At 47.3% G+C, this 14,946-nt stretch overlaps 1 protein-coding gene across 5 annotated transcripts in view; it reads left to right on the forward strand.

Annotated features, from left to right (window-relative positions):
• The window catches only part of Slc43a2 (solute carrier family 43 member 2), a 47,689-nt gene that overhangs the window by 10,541 nt on the left and 22,202 nt on the right, over positions 1-14,946 (forward strand). For 4 of the 5 annotated variants that reach the window (XR_005878308.1, XM_005067395.4, XM_021225652.2 and 1 more), the window contains exons 3-5: positions 457-664; positions 2,058-2,113; positions 3,359-3,435. Coding sequence is in view for 4 of the 5 variants with exons in the window: in XM_005067395.4 (XP_005067452.1) it covers positions 457-664; positions 2,058-2,113; positions 3,359-3,435 (341 nt within the window). In the remaining variant the exon portion in view is untranslated. Of the gene's footprint in view, positions 1-456; positions 665-2,057; positions 2,114-3,358; positions 3,436-11,868; positions 11,989-14,946 lie in introns of those variants that run through there. The other variant, XM_021225653.2, reaches the window with a different exon arrangement.

Raw genomic sequence — 14,946 nt, forward strand, 5'->3', positions numbered from 1 at the left:
TAGGATGCTGTAGACTGGAAATGGCTTTTTTTTTCTTTGAGACACAGGATGTCATGTAGCCTCGGCTGCCCTCAAACTCATTATCTGTGGATGACTTTGAGCCCTTGGTCTTCTTGCTTAGATAACAGGCATTCACTATCATTCTAGAGTGGAAATCTCAATCTGGGACTAAGGGTGGGTGTCGAGGGACAGATGAAGGCTTTGAAGTTGTGGACAACACTTGTGCTTTTTCTGAGGAACAGTTTTCTTTTTTGGATTCTTTGGTCTGTGATTTCTACAAATGTTGAAAACATGTGTGTTATTGCTACAGGGGTCTGGACGAAGACTCCATGCCTTGTCAGTTGCCGGAGACTTAAGGCTCTCAGAGCAAACTTTGACTTTCTCAGTAGTATAATTCTGAAGGAACATCTGTCTCTTGGGTCTTTGCAAACATGGTCTGTTTCTTTATACACACAGAGAATGTCACCAACAACACAGTTGGGGGCACCGCAGAGCCCGAGCATGAGGAGGTGAGCCTGGTGAATGGCTGGCTCAGTTGCAAGGCCCAAGATGAGATTCTAAATTTGGCATTCACTGTGGGTTCCTTCCTGCTCAGTGCCATCACCCTGCCTCTGGGCATCATCATGGACAAGTATGGCCCAAGGAAGCTCAGGCTGCTGGGCAGGTCAGTGTGGGTCCCTTGGGGGCAGGGTGAGGGTAGGTGATGTTCTGAGCTGCACTCCCTGCTGCAGGGAATCTTGGAATGTGCTAGCAGGTGCACTATGGGGCTCCCGAAATGCCTGCCTGGGGCAGGGTTATTACACTATCTGGCACGGAATCAGTAGATACCGTGATTCTCCCTGCAAGCCACAGGAGTCAGGCCCATCTGGGATGACCTGAACTTGCTTGTCTGTAACATTAGTTTTTGGGGCCATCAAGATGGCTCTTCAGGTAAAGACACTTGCCGTCAACCCTGATGACCTAAATTCTGTCCTTGGAACCTACATGGTAGAAGCTAGAGAATTGACTCTGGCAGGTTGCCCTCTGACTGATATACTCATGTCATGCATGCACACAGCAGTACCTGTGTGTGCCTATACACACCAAAGTAAAATAAGCAGAAAAGGACATTGGTGTCCAAAGATTTTCGGCTTTATACTTCCTCCAGGAAGAAAAAAGTTGTTGAACATGTATAAATATATGCAAATGTAGATTGTGTATACATGTATCATTCTTCCTCCTTTTGTGTGTGTGTGGGGGAGTGAGAGGTGCTGCACATTAAACTCTACCTAATGTGTGCTGGACAAGTGTATTACAACTGAGTTTAGCTCACATGTGCCTCTTAATGTTATGTGCTTTAAATGCAAGGATTATGGATGAGGCTCGGTGGTAGATTGCTTGTCTAGTATGTGCACGGTGCTGGTGAAAATAAAAATGTGAGAATAAAGATGGTTAATTAAAGTGAATGAAAGCCGGACATTGGTGGCGCACGCCTTTAATCCCAGCACTTGGGAGGCAGAGGCAGGTGGATCTCTGAGTTCCAGTCCAGCCTGGTCTACAGAGTGAATTCCAGGACAGCTTCCAAAACAATACAGAGAAACCCTGTCTGGGAAAAACATAAATAAATAAATAAAGTGGATGAAGTTTTTGTTTTTTTGTTTGTTTTTGTCTTGTTTTGAGACAGGGTTTCACTATATCCTTGGCTGTCCAGGCCGGTCTCAAACTCAGATCCACCTGCATCTGCCTTCCAAGAGCAAGAATTAAAGGGTTGCACCACCACCTGGCAAAATGAATGAAATGTTAACAATTATGAAATGAGGCTGAGGCTGCAACTCAGTGGTAGAGCACTTGTGTAGCACAGAAGACCCAGGGTTCAGTTCTCAGCACTGAATACAAATCCTAAGAGCCCATCATCCTCTGGGTCATCTTGCATGCCTCATGAGGCATATGACCCTGGTCTCCCCCGAATTGTTAAATAATGGTTATAAACATAGTAAATACCCCCACATGCTGTTACACTATACAGTAGCAGCAGTTGATAGCATAGTATCAACAGTACACTTTGTGTTTGGTTTCAGTGCCTGCTTTGCCGTCTCCTGCTTGCTGATTGCATATGGAGCAAGTAGCCCAGACTGTGAGTATACCTGTTCTCTCTGCCGGAAACTGGGGGAAGCTCTACCATCCGCAGGTGCTCGCTGGCTCACCTGCTCTTGGATGCTCTCTTAGGCTTGGGGTTCCCTGTTCAAGCCAGAAGGGATACCTCTTAGCCCTCTGCTCCTTTCTCCTGGGTGACTGGGCAGCTCTCTGGCCTAGGATTTAGCTCTTTCAAATGCTTGGCTAGTGAGAGAATAATCACCCCAAGCAGAAGTATGAGAGGTGTCCTTAGGGTGTGTGAGGCTCCTGTCTCAGCTCCAAGCCACCAACCCCGGTCCCTGGTAGTAGCCTTACTGATGCCACTTGAAAGACAAACTTTATGGACCAGGCCAGCCCCAGGGCATGGCCTTCCATGGTGCAGAAGTGGTAGGCTCAGCCATCTCCTCTTCCTCCTCTTTTGTTTCAGTACTGGGAATTGAACCCAGGGCTTACAAATACCAGGCAAGTACTCTGCCATCGAGCAACTGTCATCCCTCCATCCCCCACTACCCCCCCCCCCCCCCAGCACTTGGACACTTGAGACTGAGGTAGCCCAAGCTTGTCTCAAACTTGTCGTCCTCCTGGCTCAGCCTGAAGGCTGGGATTACAGGCATGATACACCACACCCAGCTGAGCCACGCCCTCCAGGCAGCCTAGGCCAGCCCTTGAAAAACAGCTTAGGAGACACCTGGATCCCATCCCCAGTTAAGAAGTTTGAGGGCTTTTAGAAAAACATCAAACTAGGGCCTGAATTTCACTAACCTCTTAGCCAAGCTCATCTACTGATTTTCAGTAACTTGGGATGTTGTTGTTTGTGAGCAGCTTTTTGGGGCCTTTTTTTTTTTAAAATATTTTATTTATTTATTATGTATACAATCTTCTGCCTGCATGCCAGCAGAGGGCATCAGAGCTCATTCAAGGTGGTTGTGAGCCACTATGTGGTTGCTGGGAATTGAACTCAGGACCTTTGGAAGAACAGTCAGTGCTCTTAACCGCTGAGCCATCTCTCCAACCCTTTTTGGGGCCTTTTGATTGCTGCTAGGTTAACGGAAGAGAGTGGGCGTACGTCTTTTGCTAGAGCTAGAGCTCCAGTAGGTAGCAGGAGGACAAGGGCGAGGGAAAGAGTGCTCTCCAAACATCATAACCTTTGATGCCTGCCCTTTATTTTTAGCTCATCTGTAGCCTTCTCAGTATGGAACACTGTGCTCCTGTGTTCCCTTACTTACAGCTCTCTGTCTGTCCACAGCGCTCTCTGTGCTCATCTTCATCGCCTTGGCTCTGAATGGCTTTGGGGGGATGTGTATGACGTTCACGTCATTAACAGTAAGTATTGGTTTGTTAAGGAACATTTTTCAGTCGAGTAAGTGGTGCGTTTGAGGCATATTTGTTGGTTTCTAGATTCCATTGCCCTATATGCTTGGATGTCTGAAGCCGTGGAGGGGCTGTGGGTCTGTGGCCTGACAGCATAGCCAGTCTCACAGGTTCTAAAGTAGGCAGGTGTGACTCCCAGGGTGACCTGTAGCTGCCTCTGGTCTTGCCTTTGGCATGGAGGAGCAGGTCTCTGTCAAAGAAGACAAGCAGGGAAAACAAAGGCTATTGCCCATGTTGTCCTTTATCTTCCATGACTGCTGTCCCCAGGCTCTCCAGGAACTCTGGCTAACAATACCATTTGTAGACAAGCCTGTCCTGGATCCACCCAGCCCCAACCTTTTGCAGGTGCTTGGAGCCCAATGGCAACATTGTGACACTCTTCTTGGCTAGGGCACAGATGTCTGGCCAGATAGGTGCTACTGTTTCTTGGAATGTGAAGCATGCCCTTGGCAGGACCACCAGGATGCCTTAAAATGGGCTTCTTTTTAAGCTGGGAGTAGGGCTGGAGGGGCGCTGAAGGAATTTAGAGAAGGAATAGAAACATCTTTCCCAGAGGGAAGACTGCAGACTTGCTGGACCAGGCAAGGGTACCATTCAGAGGCTTCTATTAACAGGGACATTTCCCAACTCAGTTTACCTCTGAAGAAAGTCTGGAGATACACTACCACCATTACTGTTTGCCGTGTGGTTCTTCCGCTGAGAGCTCTGGGACCTTCCTGGTCCTTTGATAAAAGAGCATGAAGAGGTGCTGGCATATTTGGGACCTGCCTGCAGGCCCACATCTTCTCCACTCCCTCTTCCTATGCTTTCCCCCGGCAGGGAGGATTAGCCATCTAGACCTATGTCCATAGACAGGGACAGTCTTTCAGTAAAAATGACCCAGTGTAGACAGCAGGTGTGTTGAGCCTTGGGTATGGGCGTTTGAGGGTGAATGATGCACAGAAACTTGGGGCCTCAGTTGCTTCAGCTCATTGGTGCCTATGAAGTTTACTTTGTATCTGTTGGGACGTTCTTATTTGTGTTTTTTTTTTAAATCAGATGCATTTAAAAGCAAAATAGATGTGTTCTCCCCTCTCATAATCCCAGAGGAAAACAAATGTTGAAACAGTGAGAAATATGTTCACACTGTGAAAAGTACACAAATTCCACTAGGTTGTGTAAATGTGAAACAGGAGTCATGCATGGTTCTGTTTGTTCTTGGACAGCATGAAAACCACCAACAATTTTTTATCAAGATGAAAAATAAAAACCTGGCATCACCCTTGTTATTTGTCATGTTGGGCGTCTGTTAGGGCAGATCTGAGTTTCAGGGATGGGAGTTTGAGATGGTCCTGGAACTTGAGGCGCTTAAGCATCAAAGGGCAGAACAATGCTTAGTTATCATGAAGCACGGGATGCTGTGGGCTGGGGTCCAGCTTGCTCGTGACTCCAGGTACCAACCCCAGCAATGGCTTTATAGAAGAAGTGCTAGGTGCACTCGGGAGGCAGTGGCGAGACAGTCACTGTGACTGTGAGGCCATCTTAGGCTTCAGAATAAGGCCTTGCTCCTGTACCCCTGAAATAATAAAAAAGGATAGCTAGACATGATAACTTGTTCTTTCACTCCCTACACTTAGGAGAAGCAGAAGATCAGAAGTTCAGGGATCCTCAGTTACATAGGAAGTTCAGAGCCATCCTGTCTCAAACAGTAACAGCTTCCATTCTGTTACATGGGTAGTTCAAGGCTACCCTGGGCTCCACCAGACCCTGGCTCAAACAGTAACCCTAAGAGACAAATAGGTGAGAAGCACCATATGGGGAGTTCCTTCTAAAAAAATCTTGTAGGAGCTTGCCGTGGTGGTCTACACCTTTAAGCCCATCACTCAGACGGAGGTTGGAGAGTTTTTGTAAGTTGAGGCTAGCTTGACCTACACATTGAGCTCTAGAACAGTCAGGACAATAGAGAGACCCTGTCTCAAAGAAAAGAAAAAAGAAAGAAAATTAAAATAAGAAAGAAATCCTGGCTGGGCGGTGGTGGCGCACGCCTTTAATCCCAGCACTCGGGAGGCAGAGGCAGGCGGATCTCTGTGAGTTTGAGGCTAGCCTGGTCTACAGAGCGAGTTCCAGGACAGCCTCCAAAACAATACAGAGAAACCCTGTCTCGAAAAACCAAAAAAAAAAAAAAAAAGTCTAAATGTCTTACCTTTATCAATTTTAGAATATACTGTTCAGTGTTGTTTTATCTGTGTTATTGTTTTGGCTTTGTCTGTATCAGTTTGATTTATCTACATGATTTGTCTTCCATTTCCCTGCCAGTACCTAGAGCTCTGCATTCTTACTTTCTTCTCCAGTGAGTGTCCTTACTATTGCTCAGTTCTATGCTACCCTGTAGTAGAAATGAACTATAATTCACTCAGCTAGTTTTGCACTCAGGGGTGTTCACACTGTTGAAATGAACATCCTATGTGTATATTTCTGTAAAATAAGTTCCAGGAAGTATAATTTCTAGGCTTCAGGATTATCATGTTTTAAATTTTAATATTTGCTTTCAAGAGGTCTTCTAATATGGAGTCTGCCGTCCACAGTTACAGTCCCAGTAATGTGCCTTTTTCATATCCCCCTAGAAGATTGTATCATTCATCTTTTTTGGTTTGTTAAGACAGGGTTTCTCGGTATAGCCCTGGCTGTCCTGGAACTCACTCTGTAGACCAGGTTTACCTCCAGCTCAGGTCCACCTGCCTCTGCCTCCTGAGTGCTGGGATTAAAAGTGTGTCCTACCACCGCCTGGCTCCATCACTCATCTTTAATATTTTTTACATTCATTTGATTTGATTAGTTTGTTGTGTGTGTTTGTAGGCGTGTGCACACGAAGCTCATGCGGAGGTCTGAGGATGGCTTTCTGAGTGGGTTCTCGCCTTGACCATGTGGGTTCTGGGGAAGGAACTTCCTTGATCTCAAATGCCTTTACACACCAAGCCATCTTGCTGGTACTCTTTCATCTTTTAGTTGTTTATTTTCATTTGTTTCTTTAAGGTCTCACTATGTACCCCTGGCTGGCCTGAAACTTGCTGTGTAGACCAGGCTAGCTCATACACACAGATCCTGTTTCTGCTTCCTATGTGCTCAGGTTAAAGAGGTCCCTCTTTTATCTTTTAAACACTGGACAATTTGACACAGTGAAAAATAATATGCCAGAATTTAACATTTTTTCTCTAATCACAAGTGAGATAAGACATCTTACCTCTTTGTTATTTGTTATTTCTAAGACAGAGTCTCATATAACCCTGGCTGCTTTTGAACTTGCTTCGTAGCCCAGGCTGACCTTCACTCCTGATCCTCCTGCCTCTGCCTCTCAAGTGCTAAGTTACAGAAGTGTTCCATCCTCCCTGGTGCCTGTCACCTCTTTATTAGTAATTGTGTCTTTTCAGTGAATCGCTTCGCTTCTTTGTATCATTTATCTAATTTTCTTTTGGATTTTTTTCTTTCATCTTTATACTTTGTAAAAATCTCTTTGAAGTGGGGCAGTGGTGGCACAGGCCTTTTTACTTCCAGCACTCAGGACACAGAAGCAGATGGATCTCTATGAGTTCAAGGCTAGCCTGGTCCACAAAAAAAAAAACTAGGGTATTTAGATTTTTAGATCCATGAATAGGCTCCAGAAAAACTATGCACTCAGTCCCCAGGCAGACAGTGTGTCTGTTCTGCTCAGGGGCATTGGCTTGCACAGTGTTGGTTGCTTTAATCATCACTCTGGTGTGTGTGTGTGTGTGTGTTGTGTGTGTGTGTTGTGTGTGTGTGTTGTGTGTGTGTGTTGTGTGTGTGTGTTGTGTGTGTGTGTTGTGTGTGTGTTGAGTGTGTGTGTGTGTTGTGTGTGTGTTGTGTGTGTGTGTTGTGTGTGTTGTGTGTGTGTTGTGTGTGTGTGAGTGTGTGTGTGTTGTGTGTGTGTGTGTTGTGTGTGTGTGTGTTGTGTGTGTGTGTGTTGTGTGTGTGTGTGTGTGTGTGTGTGTGTGTGTTTCTGGTAGCTCCTGGCTCTCCCACCCACTTCAGGTACCAGGCCCGGCTAGATGGTGAGCAGGTACTATGTAAAGCAATTGGTAGGAGGGATCTGTGCTTCTAAGGGAGGTGTAGGGCTTGTCCTCTGATTATCTTTATCTAGAGTGCAGGGGTCAGTACCTGCTACCCCAGGCCTAGTACAAACTTCTGCCCATTTTTATAAACAAGATTTTGCTTGCACCGTATCATGTGGGTTTCTCACGTGTTGTCTGTGGAGGCTGTCAGACTGTCAGGACAGAGACCATATGGCCCACAAAGACAGAAATGTTTGCTCTCTGGCCCTTTATGGAAAACATCTGCCAACCTTCAGTCTAGAGGCTCCAAGGGGCTCCACTGTTCTCCACCTGAGGGAGAGGGTCAGGGCCCCACAGACCCCCAGGACTCTCTGGATGTGCTAACTCTAAGCACTTTTGAGTCATCTCCACCCCTCCCCCATGGGACATTCCCTGTCCCATGAGGCTTCCCACGGGACCTGTTCTCTCTGAGAGTAAACCCTGAGAGAAGAGGAAGCTGGCCGTGGAGGACAGCCTGAAGCCGTTAGGCAACGTTACTGGCTTTGTGCTGAGCAGGGCTGAGACACAGCGTTGGCAGCACAGTGACACTTGGTGTATGTGTCTCCCATCCGTGTTTTCATTTGGGGGACAAAGGAATCTTCTAGGTTTCCTTTAGAACTCCCTAAATCAAATCTGCAAGGGCTTTTAAACAGAGAATGGCTGCTTGATAACCTGGGAATGTGGGGGAATGTGTTGCCAAGGAAACCCTCATGTGGGTACTTTCTCAGGCCCAAGGGGCTTTGTATGACCTGGGCTGTGGGCTGTTACACCCATCAGTGGAGAAGGGGCCCCATGTTGGCAAAATGCCTTTTCCTCACAGACCAGGAGGAGGTGACCCACAGCTTGCACCCCCACCCTCACAGAGCCTTGGGAGTGTATACTCTGCCCTCTACATTATAGTGTGAAGGGAGGTTCAGAGGATATCTAAGTCAGGGCTGGTTCTCTCAAGTCTCTTGCAGCATGAGGCATGGGCATCCCTGAGGGAGGTGCACGCCTGTCCACTGGTGCAAACACACACCCCATGGTGTGGGGCCTTGGCCTCCCCCAGACATCTGGTCAGCACACTCTAGTCTGTTTGCTTAATGTCTCTAGTTTGTTCAACCCTTTAGCTCGCTCCATCAGCCCAAGCACAAACACCAGCCGGCGGCTGAGGTGGCGTCTTTGGGCTGCCACCCCACAATCCAGGGCCTGGGTTGCTTAGAGATGGAAGCAGATGCAGCCAAAATTGTGAACATATCTTTTCCACTTCATTACCCTGACCCTTGTCAGTGTGGGCGGGATGGGGAGTTCTGGTCTGAAACCCTCACAGAAAAGTGGTTACAAAATGTTCAGGGGAAAAAAAACCCTCTCTGTGGGCTTTTCCCATTTTATTCATTGAAGTTTGAAGAAATGATCCCAGGGGAATTAGCCTGGAGTTTGAGGAGATCAGAATATACATCTCTCTGTTTAGAGACCTGAGGGAGCTGAGGAGGAAGCACATGGCCCCCTGTCAGCAGCCTTCCTGCTAAGCCCCATTCTAGAGCCTGGCAGGGTTTCGTTTGCTCCCCTATGTGGGGAGCTCAGGTGCCAAGCAGGTAGGACCCTCTGGTACCAGAGCCTGTGTAGCCTCTGGTTTCCTATTTCCATCCATACCTTGGGAAGCCACAGCAGTCAGCTGACGGCCATTGGCTTGGGAAAAATTGGCCCTCAGAGCCGTTCTACCTCATGAGTTTGCGCCACATGACATGTGCCGGGGTTGACAGAAGCAGTGGGGTGTTGGCAGGGATCTGGACCGGGCAGGTGGAACGGGAGGTGACTGGGAAAGGGCAGTTCCCCTCCCCACCCCTGCACCAGTCAAGTGGAAAGGTGACCTTCCTGGTGATGTGTGCTGAGAGGGGCCTGCCTGTTTCCATCAGGGAACAGCTCAGCTTTGCCGAGTCCACTTGTCCAGACTAGCTCCTGGTTGGATAGTCTGGACAAGATAGACTGGATCCTGGCCCATACAGGCTTTACTGAACTCAGGGTGTGTGTACCAGTCACCTGGGGACGAGAGTCATCTCTTCCAAGGACCACAGGCCTAGAAATGTTAGCCCCCACCCACTGCTTGGCTCTGACTTCATTAGTCAGGATGTATCCCTAGGGCAGTGGATTCAGGAGGCCTTGGATATGAAAAAGGAGTGCCACCCCACAGCCTCCCCTGAGGGTTCCTGTGAAACCCCCTACGAAAGATGGTCCAAACTGTCTTTTGGCCATAGCCTCTGGGGATTCTTGTCCAGTGGCCTGAACACCAGGGGAGGGGCTGCCTGCAGCTGCTGTTTTCCCTGCTGGGAATGTGACACAGCTGGGCCTGTTTATGGTACAGCTGAGGGACTGAGGGAGGGTGAGTCATCAGGCTGAGGGAAGGCCTTCGTGAAGCCCAGGAGCCCAGGCGTGGAGGACAGATTTTTGCCTAGTAGAAAAGGGGCAGCAAAGTGGCTGTGAGAAGAAACCGAGAGCTGGGAGAGGGACTTGAACTGCCCTACCAGTGAGTGCCAAGGAGCCAGGAAGCAGCCTCTGTGGAGTGTTTCCCCTGGCACCTGGCACCACAGCATGGCTCCAGCTTCCTATTTGGCAGCAGAGCTGGTTCTCCCCTCCAACAGGCCCTGGAGGCTCTGCTGAGGCAGTCAGCTTAACACTCACCGCTTCCCTGCACCAGAGGCAGGAGAGAACAAGCAAGGAGACAAGGCCAGTGGGACAGGGCTCCCAGACCTGGGAGAGACAGGACGAGTCCATATACAAACACACCCTGGGTGACGTGGCCCTGAGGGCCGAGGCTGGTAGGTATAAGAGGAGCATCTGAACCCCAGCGAGCCAGAATCAGACAGACAGGAGGCTTAAGAAGGAACACAAAATGGAAAGAGACAACATGGAGGAGAAATGGCTTGAGAGCCAAGCAAAAGTGTTATCTGGCTACACTTTTGAATCCTGTTTTGACTTTTCCTAGCTTGGTGGAGTCCTTTGACTCTTACGTGTCTGGGTGTAAGATGGGGTCCCATGTAGCTCAGGCTGGTGAGGATGAGTGAGTTTTTGCTCCTTCCACCTCCGCCTCCCAAGGGCTGGGATTACAGGTGTGCACCACCATGTAGACTCTGAAGGTTTTGTATGTGGTGAGTGAACATGTCAAGGAGCATTTAGACGGTTGCTTTTGTTTTTTTTTTTTTTAAAGATGCTATAGCAAGCAGGTGCTAAAAATAGTTGCTGTTAGTATACATGCTATCTAATGGGAATGAAATCTGAGCAAGCTGCCCCGAGTCAGCCAATGAGGGAAATCTCTGGCAGGCAGGGCAACTTTGGAAAGAGTTGGGCCCAGCCTGAGGGAGAAAACACAATTAGTGTTACCACTTAGGTACAAGGTAACCAATACTACAGGGAAACCCTCTTTCTGCGCCTTTCTGTCTTGTGAATGACTATCGCGGTGATGTTTATGCTTTGGGTTTCGTTAGTGAAGGCCAGCCTCACTCTCCTTACAGAGTAGTATTCTTCAGTACAAGCACCTGTTAGTCACACACTTGGACTATCTCGCTCTCTCCCTTTCCCCCAGTTTTTGTTTTGTTTTCGAAAAAGGGTTTCTCTGTGGCTTTGGAGACTGTCCTGGAACTAGCTCTTTGTAGACCAAACTGGTCTCGAACTCACAGAGATCTGCCTACCTCTGCCTCCCAAATGCTGGGACTAAAGGTGTGTGCCACCACCTCCTGGCAAGTTTTTGTTTTAAAAGATAAAAAAATTATACGCTAAGAAGAAATTAGATTACAAAGAAAAACATACAATATGTGGACTTACTGAATGACTTTATTTGTATTAATTTTTAGTTAGTATGCAAAATAATAGGTTTCATTAGGACATGCTCTTACGCATATATTATTGTGCCTTGTTGATATTTGTCCCTACTACTTTCCTCCAGCCCTTCTTCCTCAAAAACACATTTTAGAAATTAAACCTGGGACCTTACACAGACTAGGCAAGTACTCTCCCTCTGAACTGACATTCTCAGATCATGATTGTCTTTAACATATAAAAGAGTTGGTGGCGCACACCTTTAATCCCAGCACTAGGGAGGCAGAGGCAGTCGGATCTCTGTGAGTTCGAGGCCAGCCTGGTCTACAGAGCGAGTTCCAGGACAGCCTCCAAAGCCACAGAGAAACCCTGTCTCGAAAAACCAAACAAAAAAACAAAAAAAAAAAACCATATAAAAGAGTCTTTGCAGAAGGGAATAAGCAGGTTTTTCTCATTGATACCTCCATCTGGATTATTTTGAATCAACTGTCAGTAATTACTTTCATCCACATATGCAGCTAAGTGTGTGCTTTGAGAGCGTGGTACTGAGGATTGGATGTGGGCTCTAGCACACACCAGGCAAGTGCATTTTAAAACAAGAGTGTTGGTGGAGTGGCTGATGTTAAAGGTACGTACATACCGTGTTGGCGGGGTATCAATTGGCGCATCTCTTCTGGAAGGCAGTTTGTCAGAGTATCGTAAATCCCTAGAAAGTGTGCATTCCCTTTTCCTTAACAGTTCTCCCTTTGGGGATTTGCCTTGAGGAGATAAAAGCCACCTGCACTTGCCTTCTAAAATTATTCCTTGAGCTAGTGTAGTAGCTCATGCTTGTAATCTAGCTACTTAGGAGGCTGAAGCAGAAAGATCATGAGTTTAAGGCCATCACAGGTAAATTTGTGTGTGTGTGTGCGTGTGTGTGTGTGTGTGTGTGTGTTACTGTTCTTTTGGTTTTATTTTGTTTTTTGAGACAGGGTTTCTCTGTTTAACAGCTTTGGCTGTCCTGGAACTCTATCTATATGCCAAGCTGGCTTTGAACTCACAGAGATCCACCTACCTCTGCCTCCCAGGTACTGGGATCAAAGGTGTGTACTACCACCACCTGGCTCACAAGTAATATTTTTGACTCTGTTTTTTAAAGCAAATTACCCAGGCCTAGCAGTCCAGGACCTGTAATCCCAGTGACTTGGAAGGTTGGGTTTAGAGGATCGTAAGTTAAAGGCCTGCCTGGGCTGCAGAGTGAGTTCAAGGCCAGCCTGGATGAATTAGTGAGGCTCTATTTAAAGGAAAAAAATAAAAAGAAGACTGAAGATGTAGTTCAGTAACAGAGCATTTGCCTAACATGCTAAGGCCTAGTGTTACAGTCCCAGTGCTACCCCCCCAAAACTTTACTGAAATCTTTTTATGAATAAATGTAAAAAGACCTAAGATCTAAAACCAGAGATATGGCTTCCTAAATTATAGACTATCCAGATAAGGAAATACTAGGCAGTCATTTCGGGTTGTGTCAGAAAGGAACAGTAAGTAGTTTTAGAAAACATTTTATAATAATATATCAGGTTAGAAGGAAAAGTTAGTGACTCATGCCTGTAATCCTAGTTCTAGTTCTTAGGGAGGTGGCAGCAGAAAGCCTTCTTTCCAGCCCCTAATAGCAAGTTTGAAGCCAACCTGGGCTATGGGAGACCCTATCTCAAAAACAAACAAAAGCAAAAAGCAGGGTGGAGGGGCTGGAGAGATGGCTCAGCAGTTAAGAGCGCTGATTGCCCCTCTAGAGGACTCAGCTGGGTTTGATTCCCAGCACTCACATGGCAGCTCATAACCATCCGTAACTCCAGTTTCAGGGCATCCAACACCTTCTGTCTTCGTTGGCTGTCTGCATGCAAGTGGTGCATAGACATACATGTTGGCAAAACACCCAATCACATAGAATAAAGCAAAATACTAACCAAAGAAAGGACATAAAGTCAAGTGGGGGAGGTGGGGCGGCACACGCCTTTAATCCCAGCAGATGGATCTCTTTTGAGTTCAAGACCAGAATGAGTTCCAGGACAGCCAGGGCTGCTATACAGAGAAAGTTGTATGCACCTGTAGTCCCAGATATTTGAAAGACTAAGACAGGGAAATGACTTGTGTCCAGTGTTGGCAGCATAGTGCAACTACTTCATTTTAAAAAAAAAGGAAAAAGTTTATAAAACATTATGTTGGGCTGGTGAGATGGTAAAGGTACTTGCTGCCAAGCCTGATTGATGATCCAGGTTCAATCCCTAGGACCCACGTGGTGGAAGGAAAGACCCAACTCCCACAAGTTGTCTTTTTCTTCCAAATGTTTTACAATAGACATGCATCCCTTTTCTAATTAGGAAAAAATATTCATAATTTAAAATACAAGATATAGCCGGGCGTTGGTGGCGCACGCCTTTAATCCCAGCACTCGGGAGGCAGAGGCAGGCGGATCTCTGTGAGTTCGAGGCCAGCCTGGTCTACAAAGTGAGTTCCAGGACAGCCTCCAAAGCCACAGAGAAACCCTGTCTCGAAAAACCAAAAAAAAAAAAAAAAAAAAAAAATAAAATAAAATACAAGATATAGATGTTGGCGGGAAGCACTCTACTGCAGTTTGCCCTGAGGCTCTGTAATGTGAGTTTTCTTGGTTTGGTAACACAGTTCCAGGTAGGAAGCTGGGTGTGGTGGCCCAACTAATAATCCCAGCACTTTGGGCACTGGGGTAGCAAGATTGAAAGGTCATGGAGCCCTTTTTTTGTTTGTTTGTTTTTGTTTTTTCGAGACAGGGTTTCTCTGTGGCTTTGGAGGCTGTCCTGAAACTCACTTTGTAGACCAGCCTGGCCTCGAACTCACAGAGATCCGCCTACCTCTGCCTCCCGAGTGCTGGGATTAAAGGCATGCACCACCAATGCCCGGCTGGAGCCCTTGTGTTGAAAGACAAATGAGAAAAGGAGTGTTCCAGGCAGCTGGACAGGAGGGATAGCTCAACTGCTGCTGTTGACCTTGCTTAGTGCAAACGGTTTCCAATGAACAGGTGAACTGCCCTTTTGTCCCTGTTCTGATCTGGTGTAAGGAGATCAAAGCAGGGCTGCATGCTCACCTCAAGCCCTTGCTAGGTTGGCCTCTGTCCTGGGTGAGGGTTAAGGCAGACATGCTTGTGCGTGGAGTTTCCCCAGCTTTGTCCTTCCTGGAGGAGGGCTGGTGCTCGGCCTCCAACTGCTCTTCTGTTCCCTCTGTCTCTTCCTTTCTCCACTTGTCCTGTCTGAATTAGAGTCACCTGCGGATGGATGTCTTTCCCTCTTTCCACATCGGCAGGTGTCGTCTTTGAGTCCCTCCTCTTTGGAGGCCTTTCCTACAAGTGTGCTTTGCTACCTGAATGTGTGCATTTGGGTACCCAGTATGTCCTTGAACTGCAGCATCCCTTCCAGGCAGGTGTGCACTGAGCACAGTTGCTCTCATGCTTACCTGGGTGTGTTTGTGTACACTTGGCCATGTCACATTTCCTTTGTCTCCTACATCCCCTTATTTGCCCACCCCCCTCATCCATCCCAGAAAGTCTAGAATGACAAGAGAAGAGCTTTTGGTGTGC

The sequence above is a fragment of the Mesocricetus auratus genome, unplaced genomic scaffold (assembly GCF_017639785.1).
Source record: "Mesocricetus auratus isolate SY011 unplaced genomic scaffold, BCM_Maur_2.0 Super-Scaffold_100007, whole genome shotgun sequence".
NCBI classification, from domain to species: domain Eukaryota; kingdom Metazoa; phylum Chordata; class Mammalia; order Rodentia; family Cricetidae; genus Mesocricetus; species Mesocricetus auratus.